General features: G+C 35.4%; 1 protein-coding gene across 5 annotated transcripts in view; it reads left to right on the top strand.

Moving 5' to 3' along the window:
• Positions 1-23,779, top strand: part of FBXW7 (F-box and WD repeat domain containing 7) — a 223,345-nt gene extending 199,566 nt beyond the window's left edge. For all 5 annotated transcript variants that reach the window (XM_047717648.1, XM_047717646.1, XM_047717647.1 and 2 more), the window contains 8 exons: positions 7,821-7,955; positions 12,723-12,846; positions 15,241-15,377; positions 16,511-16,624; positions 17,844-18,025; positions 20,048-20,273; positions 22,065-22,275; positions 23,368-23,779. In XM_047717648.1, coding sequence (XP_047573604.1) covers positions 7,821-7,955; positions 12,723-12,846; positions 15,241-15,377; positions 16,511-16,624; positions 17,844-18,025; positions 20,048-20,273; positions 22,065-22,275; positions 23,368-23,636 — 1,398 coding nt within the window. In that variant the 3' untranslated portion in view covers positions 23,637-23,779. The remainder of the gene's footprint in view (positions 1-7,820; positions 7,956-12,722; positions 12,847-15,240; positions 15,378-16,510; positions 16,625-17,843; positions 18,026-20,047; positions 20,274-22,064; positions 22,276-23,367) is intronic.
• The last annotated feature ends 2,835 nt before the right edge of the window (positions 23,780-26,614 follow it).

The following is a 26,614-nucleotide window of genomic DNA, read 5'->3' as shown; positions in this document are numbered from 1 at the left end:
TGCACATGTATACAGTGAGAGCAGCACAGCACTTGAGAGTAATGCAGAAACTGATTTCATAGCATTTTTTAAAGAGTTTATTTATTTATTTAGAGCATGTGCAGGAGAGGGGCAGAGGGAGAGTCAAAGTCAGGCCCTTTGCTGAGCAGGGAACCTAGACTCATACTTAGGGCTTGATCCCAGGAGCCTTTGTGCTTTATTTTGCAGTGAGGGGTATTTTAGGAAGGTCTTTGTATAATGCTTGCCTATTTAGCTAGCTCATGCTTTTTCTTTCTTTCTTTTCTTTTCTTTTTTTTTTTAAGATTTTATTTATTTATTTATTTGAGAGCAAGAGAGAGCACAAGAAGCGGCAATGGCAGAGGGAGAAGAAGAAACAGGCTTCCCATCAAGCAGGGAGTCTGATGAAGGGCTTGACCCTAGGACCTTGGATCATGACCTGAGCTGAAACCAGATGCTAAACGAACTGAGCCATCCAGGCATCCCTAACTCATACTTTTCTTGATGAAATGTCCACATGTTCCCACATACTCTGTGTCTCAAGTCTGAGAGACCATAGGTTTTTTAGAAACATTCTATCTTCAGAAATGTTTTTGTTTTAAAAAAATCATTTCTTAGAATTGGTAAGACTCATTAAACTAAAGAATATTAGGTTAGCTTTTGTTCTGTTTTTTTTTTTTTTTTTAAAAAAAAGCCCATTTGATTGCTTTTCATATGACAAGTAGATGTAGTGAAGACAACTTGTTCTTAGCTAATAGGAATAATAGGTAGAATTATCCCTGCAGGTGTAGTACTATATGTATTTTTTCAGGTAAATATTCTGCAGCATATAGCTGCATAACAACAAAAGGCCAACTAGACAGGTATATCAGGACCTTAATCCTTTGAGTACTATATCCATCTCTGACCCAGGGCCTCATTGTTGGGCATTGCCCTTTATTTTCAGGGCTGGCACCAAAGGAACTAGAGATGAATCACTTGCCTCAGAGCTTACAATGCTTTCATGCCTAACATGTAGAGAGATATAATTTCATAGTAAAGTCGGGGAGTCATGAGTTGACCTATGTGCTATGTTGAGGGATAATTAAACTGGCATGATTTCTACAGAGGTGCTGTGGGGGTATTTAATGAGGACTTTTCCGTTGCATAACAAGCAAAATGGGAGCGCTTGTCCCCTTACTGTTCTGCTATTGCTCCTAAGGCAGTGATACAGCATTGTTTCGGTCCAGCTCCATCTATTCTGACAAAGTACTCTGTACTCAATTTATAAATTGAATGAGAACAAATGATACACCATTTTGGATAATGGGAAATTGAAACAAAATACCACTGCAATATAGCAGTGGAAATTCAAAACAAACAAAAAAAAAACCAGAAATCTTGTACTGTGGAAATATTTAGTAGCCATGGATCCTGCTTTTTTTGGCAGCCAGATTGATGTTTCAGGTTGTTAATTTTGGGGCAGAGCATTGGCCATTTGTTTGCTTGTGCATTTGGGTGTTAATATATGGGTTTGTTACTTGAAAATTTTAGAGTAAGTAAAGGCACCAGTAACGTTAGCATTATCTTACGTGGAAATTATATTTAGAGGTATCCTGTTATAATGAGAAACACATATAACTTAGAAGAAAAAGATCTTAGTAAAAATTTTAGCTTTGCCTCCTAATACTAGGGAATTTTGGTGGTATTATATAATCACTCTTGCCTTATTTTAATCCTCTGTAAAACAGGTATAACACTAAAAAGTTGTCAAACAGGAGATAACATATAAATGTGCTTAAAGCTACATTTGGAAGTATAGCAGAGATTCAATAAATATTAGTTCTCTTGGTCAAGAAATAGACTTTGCAAGCCTTAGTTTTTCTGAGGTCTAAAAATGGGCTTTTAAAAACAGCTTCATATAAATGTTAATAGCTTAACATTATTAACATTATTTTAATCAAAACAAATTTGCATTGCATTAAAACTGTGAAAGTACTTTGAAAATACTTGCACCCAAAATATTTTTTAAATGATAAAGTAGAAAATACTTGTGTGTTTTGAAATTAAAAGTGAAATAAAAATACTCTCTTGAAAGATTTAATATAGTTCCATGTTAACGCTTAGAAATTGTACATGTTCTCTAGCTTATTTTATTTTGGTCTTTTTTATTTGCTAGTCTCAAAATATTAAAACAGGATAATGCCAAAAGAAAATGAATTTAGTATTACTTTGCAATTGTATTTGAGACAGTATGAGCAAGAAACCTTGTATGAGGAAGAGTTTTAAAAAGTCTTAAGAAGTGAGTTCTTGACTATGTAAAATTCAGGCACAGTACTTCCCAAAGTCATAAAATGTTTGTGTGATTGGGTTATAGGGATCGTCCAAAGTAGTAACGACTACTGGTTTATTAATCACTTGCATCAGTACTGGACGAGTTGTTTATTTAAAACATAAAATAGGGGCGCCTGGGTGGCTCAGTGGGTTAAGCCGCTGCCTTCGGCTCAGGTCATGATCTCAGGGTCCTGGGATCGAGCCCCGCATCGGGCTCTCTGCTCAGCAGGGAGCCTGCTTCCTCCTCTCTCTCTGCCTGCCTCTCTGCCTGCTTGTGATCTCTCTCTGTCAAATAAATGAATAAAATCTTTAAAAAAAAAATAAAAAAAAAAAAAACATAAAATGTCCTCAGCCCCACCTTGACCACTGAATCAGATTCTCTAATGGCGAGTCATAGGACTCTGATCCTTAACTCTCCCCAACCAGCATCTGGGTGACCCTGGCCTTGACCAAGCCCCTTATTAAACAAGTGGGGTCTCTGAGATTAATTAAGGGACTTTCATATGGTTGCATAGTGAATTTACTGGTGAAACCCAAGCTTCTGATTACAGTTCAGTGCTCCTTATATTCTTTTCTCCTACCTGTATTTTCTAATTATCTGAAATAAAATAGCACTTACATGGAGTGTTTTCAAGTTTGCATTTGCAATTTTGCCCACAAAGCAAGCTCTGTTTCTCTTGATCTTCTTCGAGTTTGGAATGTTTTTCCTATCCCCTTAAATATGTTCTCAGATAACTTTACTATGAAAAACCAAAGGTAGATGCTTTTATCCAGGACAACTGGTTTTTAGAACAGAAATAAAAACATTATCAGAATTACACAGCACTTTTGCAGATAAAGAAACTAAGGCCCACAGAGGTTAAACTGTAGTCTAATTAGTGGCAGTATGTTCTCCAGAAGTTGGGTTTTCTGAGCCCCAATTCAGTGCTCTTTCCACTATTCCTCATTAAAGGTTGGTGTGGGTTGTTGTTACTTGTTTTAATATAGTCATTAAATGCTAGGTGTTCAAGTTAATACATACTTTTTGCTGGTAAATCATGTATGTATATAAAATTTGGAACTTGGAACCAGTCTTGGAACCAGACTAAACAAGTAAGTTCTAGTAATACTGTCAAATATAAATACTAGAAATACTCTCTGGAGAGAATTTTGAGATTGTGGTGGTGTGGTATTTCCTGATTCTTTGGGGATTCATTTATTTATTCAGCAAATCATTACTGAGCTCCTGTCAGGTGCTAGGTTCTACTTTGGATTTGGGACACAGTAGTAAACAAGACAGACCCAAACCCTTTTTTTTTCACAGAACTTATAGTCAGGAGGGGAGTAGAATGGGGAGGAGAGTGTTGGAACTGGTTTGCAATTTTAGAAAGGTTGTCCAGAGTAGGTCTCAGAAGGAAGGAAGGAAGCAAGCCATGTGGATATCAAGGGCAAGAATGTTGTAGGAGTAACACGTTAAAAGGCTCTGAAGCAGAGAATGCTTGATGTGTTTATGGCTAAAGTGAGGAAACAAGAGGGGTAGGAGTAGGAAATTAGAACCTTGTAGGCAAACCTAAAGATTTTGGTTTTTGCTTTGAAGTGGGAAGCCAGTAGAGGGTTTTAAGTAGAATATCACTGTTTTGTGGAGAACAGAATGAGGAGGGCAAAGGTGGGAAGCTGAGAGACTAAGAGGTTATAGGAATAATCCAGGTGAGAGATAAAAGTAACTAGACGAATGTAGTTAATGGTCAGATTCTGATATATTTTGAAGTTTAAGACTTTTAAATTTGTTAAATAAAATCTTAACAAAAAAAAAAAAAAAAAGACTTAAATTTGTTGATGGACCAGTACCATCTAACAGTGGTGAGAATGGGAGAGTCAGGGATGACGCCAGTGTTTTTGGCCCGAGCAACTAATAGAATGGAGTTACATTTTACTGAAATAGGGAGGATTGTGGATGTGCATATTTGAAGAGAAGGATCATGGAAATGCTGTTTCTATTACATATCTTAGAATACATATCGAGTAAGCAATTTTATATAGTGGTCTGGAGTTAAGGAAGAAATCCAGGCTGGAGAGAGGAAAGTATCTGTATGGCTCATATCCTTGTTTGAACCATCAAAGAGATGTGATTTTAATGAGCAATGAGACTGTTGAATATATGTGCTTGTGGAAACAGTCTCATTTACCATCTAGTTTACAGCCTATGTTGCTCATCCTTGTCTGTGGTGTACTTTTCAATAAAATGTCACAAAGTACCCTCTGCTGAATGTATATATAATTTAAATCAAGGTATGCTTTTTATTTGACTTGTTAAACCCCAACTAGTGTTTATTTTTATTTTTTTAAAGTTTTTTTTTTGTTTTTTTGTTTTTTAAATTTATTTGACAGGTAGGTAGAGAACACAAGTAGGCAGAGCAGGCAGGAGAGGGAGAAGCAGGCTCTCCGCTGAGCAGGGAGCCCAATGAGGTGTTTGATCCCAGGACCCTGGGATCATGACCTGAGCTGAAGGCAGCCTCTTAACCGACTGAGCCACTCACATGCCCCCAAATAGTGTTTAAAACAAAAACATTGTTGGGGTCCCTGGGTGGCTCAGTCGATTAAGTATCTGCCTTCAGCTCAGGTCGGGATTTCAGGGTTCTAGAATCAAGTCCCACATCAGGCTCCCTGATCGGCAGGGAACCTGCTTCTCCTCCTCCTCCGGTGACTCCCCCGCTTGTTACGCTCTCTCTCTCTCTCTCTCAAGTAAATAAATAACATCTTAAAAAATCATTTATGCGGGCATAGTTTTTGTCATGGACTTTTCCTTAAGTATATAGAAATTTATATAGAAATTTCTGACATAGTTTTTAGTGTTTAAGGTAGGAATCAGCTATTTGCCTTCTGTCTTTTTTCATTCTACACCCTATCTCCTAAAATCCTTGATGAAAGAAAGACGCACTTGTGTATCATGTATTGATAATGTTTTTCTATTCCTTTCTTTCTTAAGAAAACAGTAACAATACATTAATTGAAAAAAGGAAGCATCAAATATGTATATTACCTCAAAGTAGAAATATTCATAGTAGCTATTAATGTCATTAATCTATGTAAAGTATATAGAGTAGTAATATGTCAAAAGATTTTCACTTTTCACTATAAAAGATTACCTACGATATCCTTATTTTCATATTAAAATTTAACCATAAACACTTCCAAAAACTATTTCTAGGGCAGGCATTCATATATGCAAAGGGGTTTAAAAAGTTTGCATTAGGGGCTCCTGGATGGCTGAGTCAGTTAAGCATATGCCTCCAGCTCAGGTCATGATCCCAGAGTCCCCAGATTAAGTCCCACATCAGGCTCCCTGCTCAGCTGGGAGTCAGCTTTTCCCTCTGACCACCCCCCTCCTGCTTTTTCTCTCTCTTGCTCTGTCTCAAATAAGTAAATGAAATCTTTTAAAAATTATTATGCTATAGAGTTACTTAAAGCTGCATTTTAATCTAGTTAGCATAAGTTGTCCATCACCCACATTGGCATGTCCGTATAGTAGTGTCCATGAATCCTTATATAGATGCAGAGACACAACATGTTATAAAAGCCCACCTTCAGTCCTGAGAGGAATGTAAATCAGTAAATCAGAGTTTATAGTACTAATACTAAATGATCAGAGATGAGTGCTCTGATCATACACTTAACATCACAGTGTAAGTTTTGTCAAAGAGATAAATTTTTAACCAGGATTTGAAGCTGTGTAACGAAAACTGAACAAGACGATCAAACTTTAAATTAACTGCTTTTAATTGGTCATGTGTATGCAGATACATGCATATGAGTATTTTTTATTTCTCATTTTTTTTTAAGATTTTATTTATTTATTTGACAGAGATCACAGGTAGGCAGAGAGGCAGGCAGAGAGAGAGGAGGAAGCAGGCCCCCTGCCGAGCAGAGAGCCGAGTATTTTTTATTTCTGTGTGTCAGTCCTCACCCTAACTGAAAAGGGTGAATGTTCTAGGTGCGTGTATATGTAGAAATGAAAGTATGATTTATTAGAGCCTGGGTTTCCTTATATTTGGGGGTAAAATGCGAATGTTTCCCAGGGTTTTTTGATTAAATAAGGTAATATTTGTGGTAAGTACTATGGGAGGAATATGGCTGAAATGTTTGATAGTATTAACATAATCTACACTTTATGATAGAAAAGAAGAAATGAAATTCATTGTAGATTTTAAGGGGGTAAAATATTTTTTATGTACTTTTAAAAAGTATTCTAAATAAGGCTTCCTGTATCCTCAGTATATCTCAGTTTGCGGTTGTTATCTATTTCACATGTTATAAGATCCAGGTGCCTAATTTGAGCAAGAAATGGAATGTTAAAATCCAGATCCTTCTAGCTCCAAACCCCACCTATTGTTCTCTCTTAACCTGCTTCCAAAATGGACATAATAATTCACAAATGTACCTAAATCATCCTACTCAAGGTTGTTCTTTCACTTAAATATCACAAGGCTATTTAAATGTTTTATGTGGGGGCGCCTGGGTGGCTCAGTCAGTTAAGCGTCTGCCTTCAGCTCAGGTCATGATTCCAGGGTCCTGGGATTGAGCCCCACATTGGTTTCCCTGCTGAGCAGGGAGTCTACTTCTCCTTCTGCCTGCCACTCCCCCTGCTTGTGCATACTCTCTCTCTCTTTCTGGCAAATACATAAATAAAATTTTTAAAGAAAAATAAATGTTTTACATGATTATTGTGGGGGGGATTCTAACATTTTAAATTATTCACATAGCTTTTTAATTTTTCCTCTTAAGAATCATGGCTCTTCTGTGCAGATGATCCTCACTGGCAAAAAAAAAAAGTTTTAAATAATCCCCTAGTCTAGTTTAAAGTAGCTCATATTTTTAAAAGTATTATGATGTGTTTTTGTTTTTCCATAATGTAGTGCTTTGTTTCTGATCCTTTTGTTCATACTCTAATTTTATTACTAAGTTAGTTACTGTTTTATATTTTTGCTACTTTTTATCTGAAATTATTTTCACATAATAAATCAAAGCTCTTTTATTTTGTGGAAGGCATTTGTCAGATGTGCAGTATATCCAGTTATTAATTTTTCTCTAAATGATGCTGCCAGTTTCTTAACTCTCAGATGAGTGCCTTATTAACACTATCAAAAATTTTATGGTGCCCACTAGAAAGAATACAGAGAAAGGAAGATCATCTTTCAAAATACCCTATTTACTCAGTAGCCAAATTGATGTTTCCAGATAAAACTTTGGTTTCTCAGCCAATATCTTGATGGTACATGAACATATCATATTTGCAATAAATAACATAGTGCAAAAATATTTGTCAAAACCATGGCTTTTTTAAATTAAAAAAAAAAATAAAGGTAGCTAGTAAATTTGATGAGACTAATTGATTATCACATCAATGACTTCTGGAGAAAATTTCGCTATAAGTAGCCACCTTTTACGTTATGTGTAAATGTGATTTTCCTTTATGAGCTTGTAATTTGAGATATCTATTAAAGTAATAAAAATTTCTGCTTCCCTTTTCATAGAGCTGGAGTGGACCAGAGAAATTGCTTGCTTTAGATGAGCTTATTGATAGTTGTGAACCAACCCAAGTAAAACATATGATGCAAGTGATAGAACCCCAGTTTCAACGAGACTTCATTTCCTTGCTTCCTAAAGAGGTAAGGGTTATCAATTATAGTCTTCATTGGATGCTATTTGAAAATATAACTCAACAGCAACCATCTTTAAACATGGTCATGCTAATTATGGTATTCAGTATTGTCGGTTTAACACTCTTAATTAGTGTTAAAGAGAGTTGTAAATGATAAGCTGCCATGACTTAATAATATCATTTTCAGATTAAAGTATATTTATGGACTTATTAGGTGACTTCTTTCCACCACTGCAGTAAGTCATATATGAGATTAAGCTATTGAGTTCCATTAATTTGATTATTTCTTTATCTCGATTTTTTCCCCCAGGTTATTTAAAGTCCAGCCTTTAGTTGTCATGGTACATTTATTATATATAGTAGTAGATTTTTTTAGAAATTCTGATTTTATTAAAACAGCAGTGGTTTTTTTTCTTATTTTGTTGTTTATTTATCCAAAGTCCCTAATAGTCCTTAACAGTTTTGTGATTCTATAAATTATAGTTCTGTTAACTTACATTGTGTAATTGTTTTGAAAAATACGGAATTTCACATGTATATCTTTTTCTACTGATCATTCCTTTTCTTGCCCCCATCTTTCTCTCTCTCTCTCTCTCTCTCACACACACACACACACACACACACACACAATCATAGATTTCCTGCATTGATTATATCCTTATAGCATTTCTTTTGGAATCATTTATGCTCATTTGTTTTTTAGCTTAGATGTAGTTCTTTTACGGATGTTATATGCTTCACAGTTTCATTTCTGTCTGCAAACAAATAATGTAAAATTAAATAATCAGTGTCACCCTGGTTTATATTTTCACAAATTATATATGTGCCACTAATTATATATCAGCTAAGAAGACAATATATTAAACAGTAATATACCATTGAAAATGATCTGGAAACATCAAATATGAAAGGAGTCAACTCTTTTAGATAACCGTTCTAAATATCCTATGGATATTAAACATCGTCTCAAAAATAATTTCACATCGGATATGAGTAAAATAGTTTTATCATATTTAATGTATGAAACTAAGCATTACTCCAGGAAAAAAAAACAAACTAAAATGTTACTGCTTTGGAATGATTTTTTACAGTGGTTAAAAAAAAAGTTGCATTGTCCTAGAAAGAATTTTTTTATTCTTGCTGGCTCATTCTAAAACTGAACCCTTTGAATGGAATTGGCTTAGGAAATTATATAAACTCTCTTTGCTTCCAGAAGAACATTCATAATAGGTAGCACTTTCATAAGTATTTGACTGAAAGTGAAGTTAGTCACCTCTGATATTATTATGGTATATATATCATGGTTTCCTTGGCTGTCCTCCTTATTTTAGAAGGTAGTATTTTTTTTTAATATACAGACTTCTGCATAGTCTCATTTGTCCCCTTATCTCTATGAGTGGTGATTATTTTGTTTTACTTTATTTGTATTTGCATAATAACTTTTGAACACTCAAAAATGTGATTCAAAGTCAGGAGAATATGAAATATTTTTAAGAGTCTAAGAATTAAGCACAAATTATTGATAACTGATGTAAATGTAATAAAGATTTTCTTGGATTAACTCTCCTTTTAAAGATTGCCTGAGGAAATAGAAGGAAGCGTAGATAGAAGAATGAGAGAGGGCTCTGACTCTGCAGATCATCTGTGTTTTCCTTTTTTTCAACTAGTAGGAAGCATTTCCTATTTTGAAAAAAAATGCTTTTTTTTTATATGTGGAGAAATAATGGTATAGGTCTAAATCTTTGAGGAAACTATTATCTTATTAGAGACTATGTACTATTATTATTTAAAACATTACCTTCATGTCAGGAAATGGACTTAAAATAATTTTCATATAATTCCTTTCAACAGATCTCAAAGCTCTTTACCAACACATACTAATCTCAAAACCTTGAAAAAATATCACGAGTCTCACATGGGAGGCTTGTGATTTTGTAAGTGAATACCAAGAAAAGCATAGTGATATAGTAGATGGCCTAGAGTAAAACTTAAATTCTTAACATAGGATCAGCCAACATTTTCTTTATTCTTTTCCCTCCCTCTTTCAACTTAGTTCAATCCATGGAAATATAGCAGTTCTGGGCAAGTATTATCTACCTCTCAAGTATAACATGGTGGTCTCTAATGTAGGTTACATAAGAGAAGAACAAAAAAAGGGCGACTCACACTGAAATTTCAAGTTTGGTCAAAGAAAAGTTAATTTTATGAAACAGATTTTCAACTTAAGAGCTTCTGTCTAGTGGAAGTCCTTAGGAGGAATTACTATCTAGATTTTACCTTTAGGACAAATGAATAGAAAACTGTTAGCCACACCATTTTAGTTGGCTGGAAGAAACCTGTAATTCCCTGCTTTGGTGTTCTAAGGATGTAGTTCAGGACAGTGCCCACTCTCTGGTCCCTGTAAGGAGCCCCGCTTGACAAAACCTTGCTTCCTTTGAGGATCTGGTATACTTCTTCCTTAATAAACACTAAGAATTGTGTAACTAATTACCATTCCCTTTTTGCTTGACAGTTTAATTAAAAAACCATGTAAGATACTGTTGCCAGTATATTTGTATTCTACTTCCCCCTGGTTTAAACCTCCTTTTCTGATTTATATTTTTACTGGTTCTGATTTTCTTATTCATATTTTTTATTTTGCTGTGTGTATTTTCTGAAATACTTAGATGTTTTGAATAGAACTGATTAGATTTATATAGAATAAGTTGAAGTTCATGGTTGAGTTAGGTTCTTTGCTATTTTAAAGGAAAGTGTGCCAGTTACCTGTGGGGTTAGCACTTCAACATTCTTTAGCGCCTAAGTGTTTCTTTACTCTTTAAAGCAGACAGACCCTAGACTAGGTGGTCTCACAGTCACCGGTAATGAAGGATATTGTAACTGATGATTTGGGATGTACCTTTGAAATCTAAGGTGCTCTGGATTTGTTTTCTAACCTTTAAGATCCAGTGACTGTTTCTGTGAATTACATGATTTCTACTGGATAACTAAGCAAAGAAGAGCCTTTTTCATGTGACCATATTAAATATCTTGGGCACTAAATAGCATCTCTTTTCCACCAGTATAACTTTGTGCCTGATAATTTTTATGTTAAATATCAATTTCACATAGAAGAAAAAGAATATGGTGCTTTCCCATTACTGGTATACTGACACTGAGGAAACTTGTCCGGGCTTTGATAGATTGAATAATTTCAAAATTAAGTGACTTATGGAGTATCCACTAAAGAAGTACAGTGTTGAGATATATATGTGTTTATGTATTTGTATATGTGTATACATACACACATATACATAGCTTGTTGAATATATAGTCATGCCTTTTTATTTAAAATGATTCCGACTAAATGGGCTTCTCTGATAGACCAAAACTGATTATTCCACAGAAATATTTTTACTGTCAAATAGTAGTAGTAGTATTAAATTGAATACTGACTGGTTGGAGTACTTTCTATATGAAATGTACTCAATAAATATGTGATTAATGGTGAACTCTCTATATGCAAAGTTCTTGGGTAAGCACAATTTATGTCATGTAATTACTGTTTAGTATCAGAAAACAATTCAAACTGTGCTTTTACTCCCCATATGGCCTTTAGCCATTTGAATGATAGTTTGTTTTAATACTTATAATTTAATTTCTGTGAAAACTAAACTTTATTGCTGTGTTTAGCTCATTTTGATTCTAATATTGTAACTTAAATTTTTATGTGATTAGTGAGGCTAATTGGATAAGCATACTCAGAAGCTACTATTCCCTTCTTTCTTCTTTCTTCTTCCTTTATTTACTTGAATTGACTATACATGCTGAAAAAGTTGATGGTTTGGAAATATTGGAAACAAAATTTAAAATCCGTGATATACTAAAGAGCTAGTTCAAACCTACAAAAATCTATCTGGCCCATCAAGAAAATCCCCATAAACAATGTAAAGTAATTAGAACCTAATTACTTTTATATGCCTGTGGAGCAATTTATTAATTGTTGGTAAAGGGTATAAATGTTTGAAAAGTTCATCATTGTGATAATAAATACTTTTTGTGGTAAAGAACCATTAATTATCTCTATCAGGAGTGATCTGAAATCATGTCACATAGAATATCTAGAAATCTCTTTTTTGGGGGAAAGATTTTATTTGTTTATTTGACAGACAAAGATCACAAGTAGGCAAAGAGCCAGGCAGAGAGAGAGGGAGGAAGCAGGCTTCCCACCGAGCAGAGAGCCTGACGCGGGGCTCGATCCCAGGACACTGAGACCATGACCCGAGCTGAAGACAGAGGCTTTAACCCACGGAGCCACCCAGGCACCCCGAAATCTCATTTCTTAATTTAAGTCCTGTCTTGAGTGAATTTACTTGGTCATGGGGAGAGAAAAGCACAGAATCTAAACAACTAGTAAAGTATACCTATATACATAAATGGTAGAATTCTCGAGTTGAGGCTCACAGAACAAAGGCAAAAGCAGAGACAGAGAGGCTTAATAAGTATTCCTTGAAGAGGTGAAGTTGGTGGAGTGAAGTTCATAAAAACCAATACAGTAAGTTTTTTAAGTCTGGTATATATTAAGGTTGACTATTAGAAAGTACTCCCTTTTGTAATTAAAGAAAATAGAATGTAGAATTATATTACGTTTATCTAGAAGTACTTCATTCTATAGAAGATTGTTCTAGATAAGTTAATTATTTATATGTTAAACATATACACACACACACACGCATGCACGCACGCACACACATACATATTTAAAACATGGGTATATTATGCTTTTTCCTTTCCATAGCTGGCACTTTATGTGCTTTCATTCCTGGAACCCAAAGACCTGCTACAAGCGGCTCAGACGTGTCGCTACTGGAGAATTTTGGCTGAAGACAACCTTCTCTGGAGAGAGAAATGCAAAGAAGAGGGTAAGGTTCAAAATCACAAAGAGAAGATCTTTATACTTTGAAAAAGCAAAGTGATTCAGAAAGCAAATAGAAAAAGTAAAAATTAGAAATTTTATGTGCATGTAGACTAAAGTAGTGGATAATTGAGAAAAGAACTTTGGCAGCCTATCAAAGAATCAAGAATGAGTCTTCATTTACATTCATCTACTTATATAAAATCCACAGGTTATTCCATATATTCAGATGAGCCAAATCTTGGAGCTAACCCCTTTAATGAGCACTAATAACTAATAGGAAATAGGTCTAATTTGCTTCCCAGTCTCTAGTATAATTAATAACCAATGAAAAGATCGAGATGAGGATGATTTAAAGGAAACCTGAAAAACAAAACACAGACCCATAGATACAGAAAGCAAATTGATGGTTGCCCGAGGGAAGGGTTGCTAGGGCGGAGGAGGGAGGGTGGTAAAATGTTGTAATTATTCCAATTCTTAATTTAAATTAACTTCCAATTATGAAATAAATATGTCATGGAGATAAAATGAAAGCATGGGAAATAATAGTCAATAATATTGTAGTAACTTTGTGAGTTGACAGAGGATAACTAGATTCATTATGGTGACCATTTTGCAATGTATATAAATATCGAATCACTATGCTGTACACCTATTATTAATATAGTATATCAGTTATACCTCAATTAAAAGACAAAAGACCTAAATATAAACTTTTGCTTAAAATAAGATATATATGAATTTCTACCAGTGATTTTATGGATGAGAAAGGTGTCCTGCCACTCCAATATTTACAATTAGAGATAAAGGTTATAATTGCAGCTGTCCTTGGGAGACATACTCACTGACTGGAATCCACAGGAATGAGTGACTATTCACTCATGCACTCATAGAATAGAATAGAATAGAATAGAATAGAATAGAATAGAATAAGGAAAACCCCAAAATTATATAGACAGTAGTCAAATATTCCATATTCTATTCTTTCCTTCCATAAATATTTATTGAACACCTCCTATGGGCTAGACATTCTTAAATGCTGGGGATATAATAGTGAACTCCCATTTTCTTCCCATCATGGAGCTTATGTTCTTGAAAACTGTGGAAAAAAAAATCTCCTTTCTTAGTAGAAGAGAAGGTATCATGCATATTAACTAAAGAAAGAATCTTTTTTTCCAGCAGGCATATAGAAAAATTATATTTTTGAAAAAAAATGTAAAGATCTGATTTATCTCTGATAAGCAAAAATTTTTAGAAACAATCATAGAGCATGAGACAGATACTCTGTAGGTTATCCTCCCCTTCAAAGAAGTTACAGGTGAGTGAAAGGTTAAGATCTAAGAGAGTTGGTTTCTAATCCTTCCTCTCCCCTGTCCGTAACTTGGACTAATTAGTGAAGACAAGGCTGTTCTCAAGAATCTATATTGTACGAAATGGGATTAATCATCCCTGCCTTACCTTCTCTCATAGAATCATTATTTTGATGACTTTAAAAAAAAATTATGCTAACATATACCTAAGACAGAATTTCTTCTAACCATTTTTAAGTGTACAGTTCAGTAGCATTAAGTACATTTGTGTTGTTATACATTCCATCTCCAGAACTTTTTTATCTATATTGCCTGAAAGTCCATCCCTATTTAATAGTAACTCCTTAGTCCTCCTCCCTGCAGCACCTGGAGACCACCATTCTGTTTTCTGTCATCCAGAGTTTGACTACTCTGGATGCCTCATATAAAGTGGAATCATATGGTATTTGTTTTTTTGTGACTGGCTTATTTCACTTTGCATACTTGTCTTAAAGGTTTATCCATGTGGTGGCGTGTGTCAGAATTCCCTTCTATTTAAGTCTGAATAAATATTCCATTGTGTGTGTGTGTGTGTGTGTGTGTATAAACACACATTTTGCCTCTTCATTCATCCACTGATGGGCGCTTGGGTTTCTTCCACCTTTCAGCTATTATGAATGATTTCAGCTCTGAACATGGGTGTACAGTTATCTGTTCAAGTCTCTGCTTTTAATTCTTTAGGGTGTATATCCAGAATTAGAATTGCTGGATGATATGGTAATTCTATGTTTAATTTTTCTGATGAACCACCATACTATTTTCCATAGCTGCTATACCATTTTATATTCCCGCAAACATTGCATAAGGGCTCAAATTTCTGCACATCCTCACCAGCATTTCATAGGATTATTTAGAAAAAGAAATGAAAAAGTCAATATGAAAACATGCCATAGAGAATGCAAACTTTATATTATTGTTTTATAATAACTCTTAGAAATTGGACAGCATCCTGTTTTTAAGTGGTTTTGAGCATGGGAGGAAATTAGATACATTATAAAATGTGTAATTTTTATTGGTGACAGCAGTTATACTCTCACTCTTTAAAACTTTAGGTATCGATGAACCATTGCACATCAAGAGAAGAAAAGTAATAAAACCAGGTTTCATACACAGTCCATGGAAAAGTGCATACATCAGGCAGCACAGAATTGATACTAACTGGAGGCGAGGAGAACTCAAATCTCCTAAGGTAACTGAACTCTTGCACAACAATAGCAGCAACCACTGATCAGTGTTGGTACCTAGTATGCTCTTCTTGGCCAGCAGTGTAACTTGACATCTATATCCTGTAGAAAGAAAACAGTGTATTTTTAAATAACTGAACGTGTAATGGATGATAGTTCTCTATTGCTAATTTCTCCAGTTTGACAATTGACTGTACTTGAATAAAAGAGGAGTTAGAGTGCTTGTCATTTTACCTTAGGTAAATGAAAATTTCTGAATATCCTGTTGAATTTTGTGTCATATACGTTTACCTGAGAATTTGCTTGCTCTCTGACCATGTAGTTAGAACATGATTTTTTGAGGAGTGCCTATTTGTGTTTTGGGTGTTTCTTGAGAGTTTTATTTTTATAAATTTAAGCATATTACTGATTTTCTGTCTTACTGTAAGTATATAAATAGTGGCAAAATGCTTGAAATTCTTAGATGTATTTATACAACTGGAAAAAAGCAATTAGGGAAGATACTGTTAATGTATAACTATGTATAGATTATGACAAGCGTTGTTTTTTGAGAGTGAGCGGGTGCAAGTGGGTGGGGGGAGAAGGGCAGAGGGAGAAGGAGAGACAGAATCTCAAGCAGGGTCCATACCCAGCATGGAGCCCTACTGGGGGTTCAGTCACATGACCCTGAGATCATTACCTGAGCTGAAATCAAGAGTCAGACCCTTAACTGACTGAGCCATCCAGGAGCCCCAGGCATTTTGTGTTTTAATTTGAATAAGTCGATAATTATTGTTACTCTTGTCTTTCTAGTTTGTAGGTGCTTCTGTTTTTGTGTGTGAAAATTGCAAAACAGAGATGCATATTTTTTTGTTTGAACAGATAAATTATTATACATTTGTGTTTGAACCATCTTTATGATGTCTTGACTCACTCAATTTTAATAGCTGATATCTCTCATATAAATCATAGAATTGGAAAAAATGAAATGTTTAATACTTGATTCATCATTCAGGAAGGATGATACTTTGTGTTTTATATAAATTATAATTTTAGAAATAGACTGTAGATTGCTGTTCCTATTTATTGCTTTTCTTTTCACTAGTATTTTAAAGCACATAATTTAATAACATTTCGAATCTGTACATTTATCTTGTAGGTTCTGAAAGGACATGATGATCATGTGATCACATGCTTACAGTTTTGTGGTAACCGAATAGTTAGTGGTTCTGATGACAACACTTTAAAAGTCTGGTCAGCAGTCACAGGCAAAGTAAGCTTACTTCTCTCTACACTTCACTGTTTGTATATGTCTTTGCAAAGATCAACCAGGGAAAACATGGGTTCATTTTTGACCGCAGCTTATTTTGATAACAAATATCAGAGCTTCTAATTTAGTTTTTTCCCTGGCAACAAAGATAATGTTCCTCAGGATAGGGATGTCATTAGTTTCTTCCTGTAAATAGTTTGTCTATCTTTGTGACTTCATTATTATAAGATTTTTACAGAGGTGCTTTATCTTTTTCTTGGCTTTATTTTTCACACTTTTACTAACCATCTCAGTTATATTGTCCTTTTTAAACTTTTTCAAAACTATGATTGAGGGGTAATTTTTTTTCTTTGTAGACTGCTTTGTTGATAACTTACCTATAGTTTAGAAGTCAAATAAATCATGTTAATTTAGACTGTCTTAAGCCCGGTGAGATGAAAAGTAAAGCAGATACAGTATTTAAGTAGGAGTTTTAAGAAAAAAAGCAGCCCAAGCAATCAGTTTCACTGCATGCACTATTACACCTTAATGGTTCTGTGGTGAATACTTATTTTTATCTGTCCACTGGAGAATGTTTTCATAAATTAAGTAATTGACCAGTTAAAAAAAAAAAAAGGAAAATGTGAGGGGGAGAAAACCTGTCTTTAAAATGTCTTACAGCATGCTGATTCTTAGGCAAGAGCCTTCTAAATATTCCAAGTCAGATGTTAACATTTTTTTAAGGCAGCTTCATATTTCCATAGTGTAATATTAGTTTTGGATTTATTTCAGAGTTTTAATATCTGTCTTTACTTGTCTAGAAGTACCTTGCCTGGCTCCTAACTATTGCCTTGGGGCAGATTCAGATGAAATGTGGTATGTAGCCACACCTAACACGGTTGGCATTCTTTCATTGAATCCATTCCTATGGAAGAAGCCAAATTGCAATTTTAGCATTATTTCATCAGAGAGACCAGGCTGGGGCTGTCATCCTTTGATGAGAAGTGTTTTACTTTCTACATACTTGTTCCTCAGTTGTATCCGTGTTTAATATATAATTCTACTGAATAAGCAAAGCGATCGATAGTGATGGTATCATGTTATATTGATGTGAAAAATTGTTTTCTGATATGCCAAACAAATTGTATGAATAACTTTACCCCAGATTTTAATGAGCTACTGAAATGTTATGTAAATCGTTTTTCTTTCTACCCGAAAGTAATCATCTTAAATGTTTTTCCAGTGTCTGAGAACATTAGTGGGACACACAGGTGGAGTATGGTCATCACAGATGAGAGACAATATCATCATTAGTGGATCTACAGATCGGACTCTAAAAGTGTGGAATGCAGAGACCGGAGAATGTATACATACTTTATATGGGCATACTTCCACTGTCCGCTGTATGCATCTCCATGAAAAAAGGTAAGGGAAAATCCTGTGATGGTTGGGAATTCTTCCTCTGTTCCTTCTGAATTTGAGGTTTTTTTGTGTTGTATAATACAGTGTTTATTAGAGAGATAGTGATAGTGTGCTCTTAAATTAGACTTTAATTATTAGACTTAAGATGTTTCTGTACTCACAAAGTAGCAGTGTATTGCCTTAAAATTGGGGGATTATCTTTAAATTTCCTTCTTCATTTAATGGCATTGTTGGCTTCCTGCTTGAAACTCTCTTCTCTACTCTTGGGTGGCACTTTATTGTTCTGTATCTTTGATGACTCATCTCCAAAAAAAATCTCTCTCTCTCTCTCTCTCTCTGGCTCTCTCTCTTTCTCTTTAATATTTATATCTCTGCTAGCAGGACACATTCAGCTATTCAGGCTTCAAGCTTCTGAGTATTCTTAATTACCCACCCACCCTATCCCAACTCCATCCTGTCCCCTTATATCGAGACAAAAGCTGAGGTCTGTGGGGTTTTGTTGAGTCTCTCATTACCGATCACCTGAACTAGTGACATAGCTTTCACACTTGGTTTTCTCACCTGTTACACAATTGACAGAATCCTTTTCTAATTATGATAGTATCACTGCCTTTTGAGAGCCTTCTGTTGTCTGTCAAATCGAGGAAGAAATCCTCAATCCAGTTTTCAAAATAGTTTCAGCCAACCCAGACTGCTTGCCTTTTTTTCTTTTCAGTGCCTTTGCTGTTGCTTTGATCTCCTTCTACAAAGCCCTTCTATTAAAGTCCTTTCGATCTTCTATTGGCATGTCTTCACAGTACCTTGTTAAACAAATGTGATTTCGACTTCGTTTATCAAAAACGGTCTCTCTGGCAGTCCTTACCATGAATCTGCTCCAGTCCTTACCTTTAATTCTGTCCACAATATCATCTTTGTGAGAATCATTACATTAAGTAGATTTCACGCTAGATTTGTAATATGTGAATAAAAGTACCTTTTCATTTGTAATTTGAATCTACTTTAAATAGTGTGCTCTACTATTAAAATTTGGGGGAGTTGATATTAAGAGAACTTGTATTTCAGCTTCCATTATATTCTGCCTTAAATCTCTCGATGTTCTTTTCTACTCTTCCAAATGTAAAAACTGTGGCCTATCTTTATCTCTTAAGAATGACATGCAGATACCTGAGTTTTCAGCTCTCCTTCGTAATCCAAAGGTGATTGCGATGTTTGTATCACTCCAGTCTTCAGAAGAGCATAGCTTTAATAATGTTGGCCCAAATTTTTAAGGGATTTCTATTGCCTCCCCATGTGTATCTTCTCCAAAATTTGCATATCTTAATACCTCCATAACCTATTGACTATAATTATAAGCATAAGCAGCCTTTGTTTGAAGATATTCTAAAACTAGTTTGTTACAAAAATTATAATGGTATAAGGCCATATAATGGCATATAATGGTATAAAGCACATATCTTTAACTATTTAAATTCCAATTTCAGATTTATTTTGTTGAATAACATTAAATTTTTTCCTTAGTCACAAAGAGAATGTATGATTATCACTGAAAGTTTGGGAAATGGCAGAAAGAATAAAGAAGAAATACAGAATTTTTCAAAATACTACCACCAGAGTTCTCCCATTAACGTTTTAGAGATGTTGCCCACATTAGCTTTTTATTTCTAAAATCAAGATCTTGTGTATGTATTTGGAGCCGGCGGCTGCTGCTGTTGCTGCCGTTGCTTCTGCTTCAGATGCAGTACAGCAGTCTTCAGCAGTCCCACAGAACCCCGGGTGCTACACGGCCGCTTGTAAATGTGGGAACCAAGCAGGTGGAATTCTGGGCTTCCCAACTTCCCATCCCAGCCAGAATAACTTGACTTTTGTATGTTTATATATCAAAATTTTATATAGGATTTCTTTGAAAACGGGTGTTCCTGCTTAAGAAAAGGAAAAGTTCAGTAACCACTGACTTAATATGTCATGTTTTCTCATGCTATTAAAAATTCTAATACTTTTTTTGTTTGTTTGTTTTCCCCCCTACAGAGTTGTTAGCGGTTCCCGAGATGCCACTCTTAGGGTTTGGGATATCGAGACAGGCCAGTGTTTACATGTTTTGATGGGTCATGTAGCAGCAGTCCGCTGTGTTCAATATGATGGCAGGAGGGTTGTTAGTGGAGCATATGATTTTATGGTGAAGGTGTGGGATCCAGAGACGGAGACCTGTCTACACACGTTGCAGGGGCATACTAATAGAGTCTATTCATTACAGGTAAGAGGTCGTATCTCTCCTACCCTTTAGATGCTTTACTGATGAATCATGAGATTGTTTTACTCAGATAATCACTGTCAAATTGCTGATTCAATACAATCCAAAAAAGACAAATCAGACTATCCTGTTGTTTACATATGCTTTCAAATTGGCATGGAAAAAGCATAAATTTTTAACTTATTTAATTAATTTGTTTCATTTTTTTCTGTGATCTGTTTTTCCTCTAAAATACAAATATTAGTCTTGGAACCTGAAACTTTGGAGCTCTAAGTTTTACTACATTAATTAGTGGGTAGATAATCTCATAGGAAAATGACCTGAATTTTAATAAACTCCTTAGCAGAGGACTTATTTGGCCAAAAGCTGCCCCTTTGCCTTGATAGCTGAAAGTTGATGGACCATGTAATTGTGACCCATTCCCATTCAAAGTGGAAGTGGAGCTTTCTGGATCAGGCTCCTTTACCATCAAAGGGCTACTGATCTGTAGTCATAGGAAGTAAATTTGACTAAACTGATTTTTTATTTTTTACATTTGAACATAATATTTTGGAATGAATTGTCATATTTTGAAATAGCTAGATTAGTAGCAGATTTAGAAAATGGGTCTCGTTTTATTTTCTGAAAGACAGCATTTTCAATTTTTCTCTTACTTACGTAATTTATTTACCAGTTACTACCTATTAGTGATCAGCAAGATTAGTACATAGTCACAGTGCCGACAGTTCTCTGTTCTTGGAATATTTGTTTCTTAATTCATGGAATACTGTGTCTGTGTCACAAAATATCGATATATAATAAAGGTATATTAACTTAGAAAAGGTTATGAATTTGGAGGAGAGGGAATTGACTGAAGTTGTTTTTATGTTTTGTGATATGTTCAGTACCTTAATGAATATAATCTCATTTAAGTAAACCGATAGATTGAGAAGAGGTAGCAGTATTATTCCAGATCTTCTAGGAATTGATATTTATTGGCTCCTGGAGAAGAGAGGCTATATAGCTTGCTTTTGTTATCAAAATGCCACTTCTTGTAATTCCAGATGTAATTACCTATTGGTGCATTTCCTAATTAATATTTGGTTCTTGTAAATGAAATTTTTATTTTACATACAGTTTTAATGGAACTTACTTCTAAACATCATGAGGGTTATCTCTAGTCTTTTCATGCCATAGGTTTATTAACAAACACAGCATTTATCATGGGCTATGTCAATAGTTTCAACTTTCTGTTGGGAAGTAAGACTCAGATGGTAATCCTTATTGAATGATCCATGATATTTAGCTGGTCATCTGTGGCCAGATGATCTGAAAGTAACATGTTCATTTTACATGTTTTGTTCTCTTTTAATTGTTCCTGCATCTAGTTCGAAGCCACTGGCCATAAAAATATTAGCATTTCTCAGGGCACCTGGATGGCTCAGTCAGTTGAGCTTCTGACCCTTGATTTCTGCTCCAGTCATGATCTCAGGGTCATAGAATCGAGCCCTGCCTTGGGCTCCGTGCTCAGAAGGGAGTCTCAGAGGAGATTCTCTCTCTCCTATCCCTCTGTCCCTCCCCTGCCTCTGGAAAATACATAAATAAATCTTTTTTTTAAAAATTAGCAATTCTGATAGAAGCTTCTGAGAACATAAACTGTAGGTTTGCTTGATTACCTGCACTTTACCTTGTTACTTCATTTTGTTCCTGGCATTACCTGTTTCCCTGCTTTATTTTTCTTCCCTGTAGGATTAAGGTCAATAAATAATATCAAGAATATCGCACTTCTAGTCTAATAAGCTGTGTCTATTGTAGTTTGATGGCATCCATGTGGTCAGTGGATCTCTTGATACATCAATCCGAGTGTGGGATGTGGAGACGGGGAATTGCATTCACACGTTAACGGGACACCAGTCGTTAACAAGTGGAATGGAACTCAAAGACAATATTCTTGTCTCTGGGAATGCAGATTCTACAGTTAAAATCTGGGATATCAAAACAGGACAGTGTTTACAAACATTGCAAGGTAAGTCTTGGCTACTCAGCTTTAGTTGTGTTCATTAAAAATGGGATTGTTAGAAGAGAAATACGGAGCTTTTATGTCACAAAAAGAATTAACCTCATACAAAATAAAAATGCTTATTTTGGATAAGTTTCTGAGCATTTTCACTCTGACGTGACAGAACTAGGTTACCCCTGAGAAATTGTTTTAAATTATGTTTTTAATACTTTAATACTTCCTACATGTACAGTTAACTCTACCTAACCTTAAAGAACAGTGTGAAGAAAGATCTAGGCTATATCATAGAAGCAACAGACTCTTTTTTTTTCTTTTTCAGTGACTTTTTTTTTTTTTTTTAATTTGTAGTCCAATTTTAAAGCATTACCTTACTGGGGGCGGGGGGGGTGGCGGGGGTGGGAGAGCATCTCTAATCTGATAGAAAATTGCTTTGGCCTCAACTTAGATCCTTTAACCATCTGCTTAACTAGGATGGAAGGAATAATAGCACCCAGTAAAATGAAGAAAGAATCATGTGAAAACCACTAATACTAAATGAGGCACAACAGTGTTAACATTTTATATCATGATTAACTTCTTTTTATTGGTCATAGCCCTGAAAAGTGTTTTTTTTTTTTTTTTTTTTTCAGTGAGGCCATCTGGTGGGCCTGCACTGCAACTTTTTACTCATTGGTTGTGTCTATTCCTCAGAGTTTTGGAATTGTGGTCATTCAGCCTTTGCCTTTGAGTGGTCAGTTCCAAGTGGTGAGGGTGGTAGATTTCCTGCCCATTCATCCATCAGCAGAATCCGTGAAACTGATCTATCTCCATCACCACTAAGAAAGCTCTTATTTACACAGCCAAAAAACAAAATGTGTGCCTGGTAGCTAACCAAGCTTCCTGGAAGACAGAACTCTTGAAAGTTAATGCTTCAGTTACAAATAGCTAACAGATTTTCTTGCAACCCTGCTGATCCTAAAATACTCACAGTTTCTAAATATGCAGCATTTTAAATATTTCATTTATTGTATGTTCTAATGTAGTAGGCTACAATTACAGTGTAACTTACCCATACCCATGATTTCTAACCAGTAATTTAATTCCTTTGGTTTTGCCTAGGTCCTAACAAGCATCAGAGTGCTGTGACCTGTTTACAGTTCAACAAGAACTTTGTAATTACCAGCTCAGATGATGGAACTGTAAAACTATGGGACTTGAAAACGGGTGAATTTATTCGAAACCTAGTCACATTGGAGAGTGGGGGGAGTGGGGGAGTTGTGTGGCGGATCAGAGCCTCAAACACGAAGCTGGTGTGTGCAGTTGGGAGTCGGAATGGAACTGAGGAAACCAAGCTGCTGGTGCTGGACTTTGATGTGGACATGAAGTGAAGAGCAGAAAAGACAAATTTGTCCAAATGTGTAGACGATATACTCCTTGCCCTTCCCCCTGAAAAACAAACAAAAAACAGAAAACAAAACAAAACAAAAAACAACAGAAGAAAAAAGAAAAAAAAAGAAAGAAAAAAGAAAAAGAAAAAAAAATCCCTTGTTCTCAGTGGTGCAGGATGTTGGCTTGGGGCAACAGAGTGAAAAGATCTACAGACTAAGAAGGAAAAGAGGAAGACATGACAAACCGTAACTGACAAGAGAGGCGTCTGCTGTCTCATCACATAAAAGGCTTCACTTTTGACTGAGGGCAGCTTTGCAAAATGAGACTTTCTAAATCAAACCAGGTGCAATTATTTCTTTATTTTCTTCTCCAGTGGTCACTGGGCAGCGTTAACGCTGAAGCTTCGTTACAGATTCTGTTAGCCTGTCCTTTTACCACTGAAACCTAGGAAGGGGCTGCAATAACACCCATATGAGGACTGGCTGACTTTCTCGATAGAGAGCATCTGCAACAAAAAGTCATTTTTCTGGAGTGGAAAAGCTAAAAAAAAAAAAATTACTGTGAATTGTTTTTGTACAGTTATCATGAAAAGCTTTTTTTTTTTTTTTTTTTTTTTTTTTTTTTTTTTTTTTGCCAACCATTGCCAATGTCAATCAATCACAGTATTAGCCTCTGTTAATCTATTTACTGTCGCTTCCACATACACTCTTCAACGCATATGTTGCTCAAAGGTGGCAAGTTGTCCTGGGTTCCGTGAGTCCTGAGATGGATTTAATTCTTGATGCTGGTGCTAGAAGTAGGTCTTCAAATATGGGATTGTTGTCCCACCCCTGTACTGTACTCCCAGTGGCCAAACTTATTTATGCTGCTAAATGAAAGAAAGAAAAAAGCAAATTATTTTTTTTTATTTTTTTTCTGCTGTGACGTTTTAGTCCCAGACTGAATTCCAAATTTGCTCTAGTTTGGTTACAGAAAAAAGACTTTTTGCCACTGAAACTTGAACCATCTGTGCCTCTAAGAGGCTGAGAATGGGAGAGTTTCAGATAATAAAGAGTGAAGTTTGCCTGCAAGTAAAGAATTGAGAGTGTGTGCAAAGCTTATTTTCTTTTATCTGGGCAAAAATTAAAACACATTCCTTGGAACAGAGCTGTTGCCGCCTGTTCTGTGGAGAAACTTTTCTTTTTGAGGGCTGTGGTGAATGGATGAACGTACATAATAAAACTGACAAAATATTTTAAAAATATATAAAACAAATAAAGTTGCTGGTCAGTCTTAGTGTTTTACAGTATTTGGGAAAACAACTGTTACAGTTTTATTGCTCTGAGAAACTGACAAAGCAGAAACTATACAGTTTTTGTAGTAAAGGCGTCACATGCAAACAAACGAAATGAATGAAAAAGTCAAATGGTTTGCCTCATTCTCCAAGAGCCACAACTCAAGCTGAACTGTGAAAGTGGTTTAACACTGTATCCTAGGTGATCTTTTTTTCCTCCTCCTGTTTTTTTTTTTGTTTTATTTATAGTCTGATTTAAAACAATCAGATTCAAGTTGGTTAATTTTAGTTATGTAACAACCTGACATGATGGAGGAAAACAACCTTTAAAGGGATTGTGTCTATGGTTTGATTCACTTAGAAATTTTATTTTCTTATAACTTAAGTGCAATAAAATGTGTTTTTTCATGTTAGTATGCCTGTTTCTTCCACTGAAGTAAATAATACTTCATTATAAATATTTAGGGTTTGTCTCTAATCTTTAAGATCTCAAAGTCTTAGTTTCTTTGCATTCCCTGTAGTGTGACATAGAGATCAATACCTTCAGGCCTGTTTCATACAGCTGAAGTTAGAATAATGTGCCTAGAATGTAAATTGGGTTCATCGCCTTAGACTATAAAGGTGGACACTGCACTGTCCATTACTCTGGATAACACTGGATGTATAAATACGAAATCTGGGTCCCTCAAAGAGTCACAAAACTTTTGTGATGGTTACAACTGGAATTCCTATTTTTATAAAAAGCTCATTTTTTAAAAATGTGACCACATATTGAGTACTTACCAGGAATGTTCCCCGAGGCATCTCTGAAGGCCCACCCTCCCTGAGAAGTAGGTACTGTTCTCTCCTTGAAAGGTGAGAGCGGAACTGGCTCAGACTGGTTAGGTGAGCCAGCATTCACAGCCATGCTCTTTAAGGAGAAAGAGACCTAGAATTTTGACAGACTTTCCAAGAGCAGAGTTTTGGAAAAAAATAAATCCTTCTGGTGGTACTTTCAGGCTCTTCTTTTGCTGTTTTAGTCAATAAATCTAATATTTTATAATATGAGTGAAAAAAAGAAGTTGAATTATTCAAATAATGTAGCCTCTCAGATTGCAGGTTCTGTCTCCCACTCACCTTGTCTGTATTTTTAACAGTTTATTTAATCCCTACATTTAGTCCCCAGGCCTTGGATAAAAATCGAAAACTTAATAACAACAGATGCCGCTTAGAGAATACAGTTCTCACAATCATAACGTGTGCTCTTTACTCCTAGAGCAGCAATTCTTGGAACTCAAGTTCCCAGAGCTACTAAAGCCGAACATCAGGGAATGGGGCCCAAGAATCTACATTTAAACTAGTTCGCCCAGTGAGTCATGTTCACAGCTTAGAACCGCTGCCTCAGATCCCTACCATTGCCCATTTGGTTTATTAGTCCCCAGCACGTTAACAGGCACAGGACCATCAGGGAGAAGTGACAGGTTAAAGGAAATGGCAGAAAAACCACATGGCGAAACAGGCGGAAGTCACATTAGGTCTTGAGTGAGGGCCGAGTGGCCCTGCCTGCTTTAGAATAAACCAGGGCATAGCCCAGAGCCATTACAATTGTTCACGTCAACAGCCCCAAATGATCAAGAAGTTGTAATTCTATTCGGTAATCTTGAAACTGCTTGATTTTTCATAATACGAATGTGGCTTACTTGTACTATAATGAAAGGAGAACAT

Source organism: Lutra lutra, chromosome 2, assembly GCF_902655055.1.
Source record: "Lutra lutra chromosome 2, mLutLut1.2, whole genome shotgun sequence".
NCBI lineage: Eukaryota > Metazoa > Chordata > Mammalia > Carnivora > Mustelidae > Lutra > Lutra lutra.
Note: the sequence above shows the minus strand (reverse complement) of the source record. Positions and strands in the feature narration are given on the sequence as shown.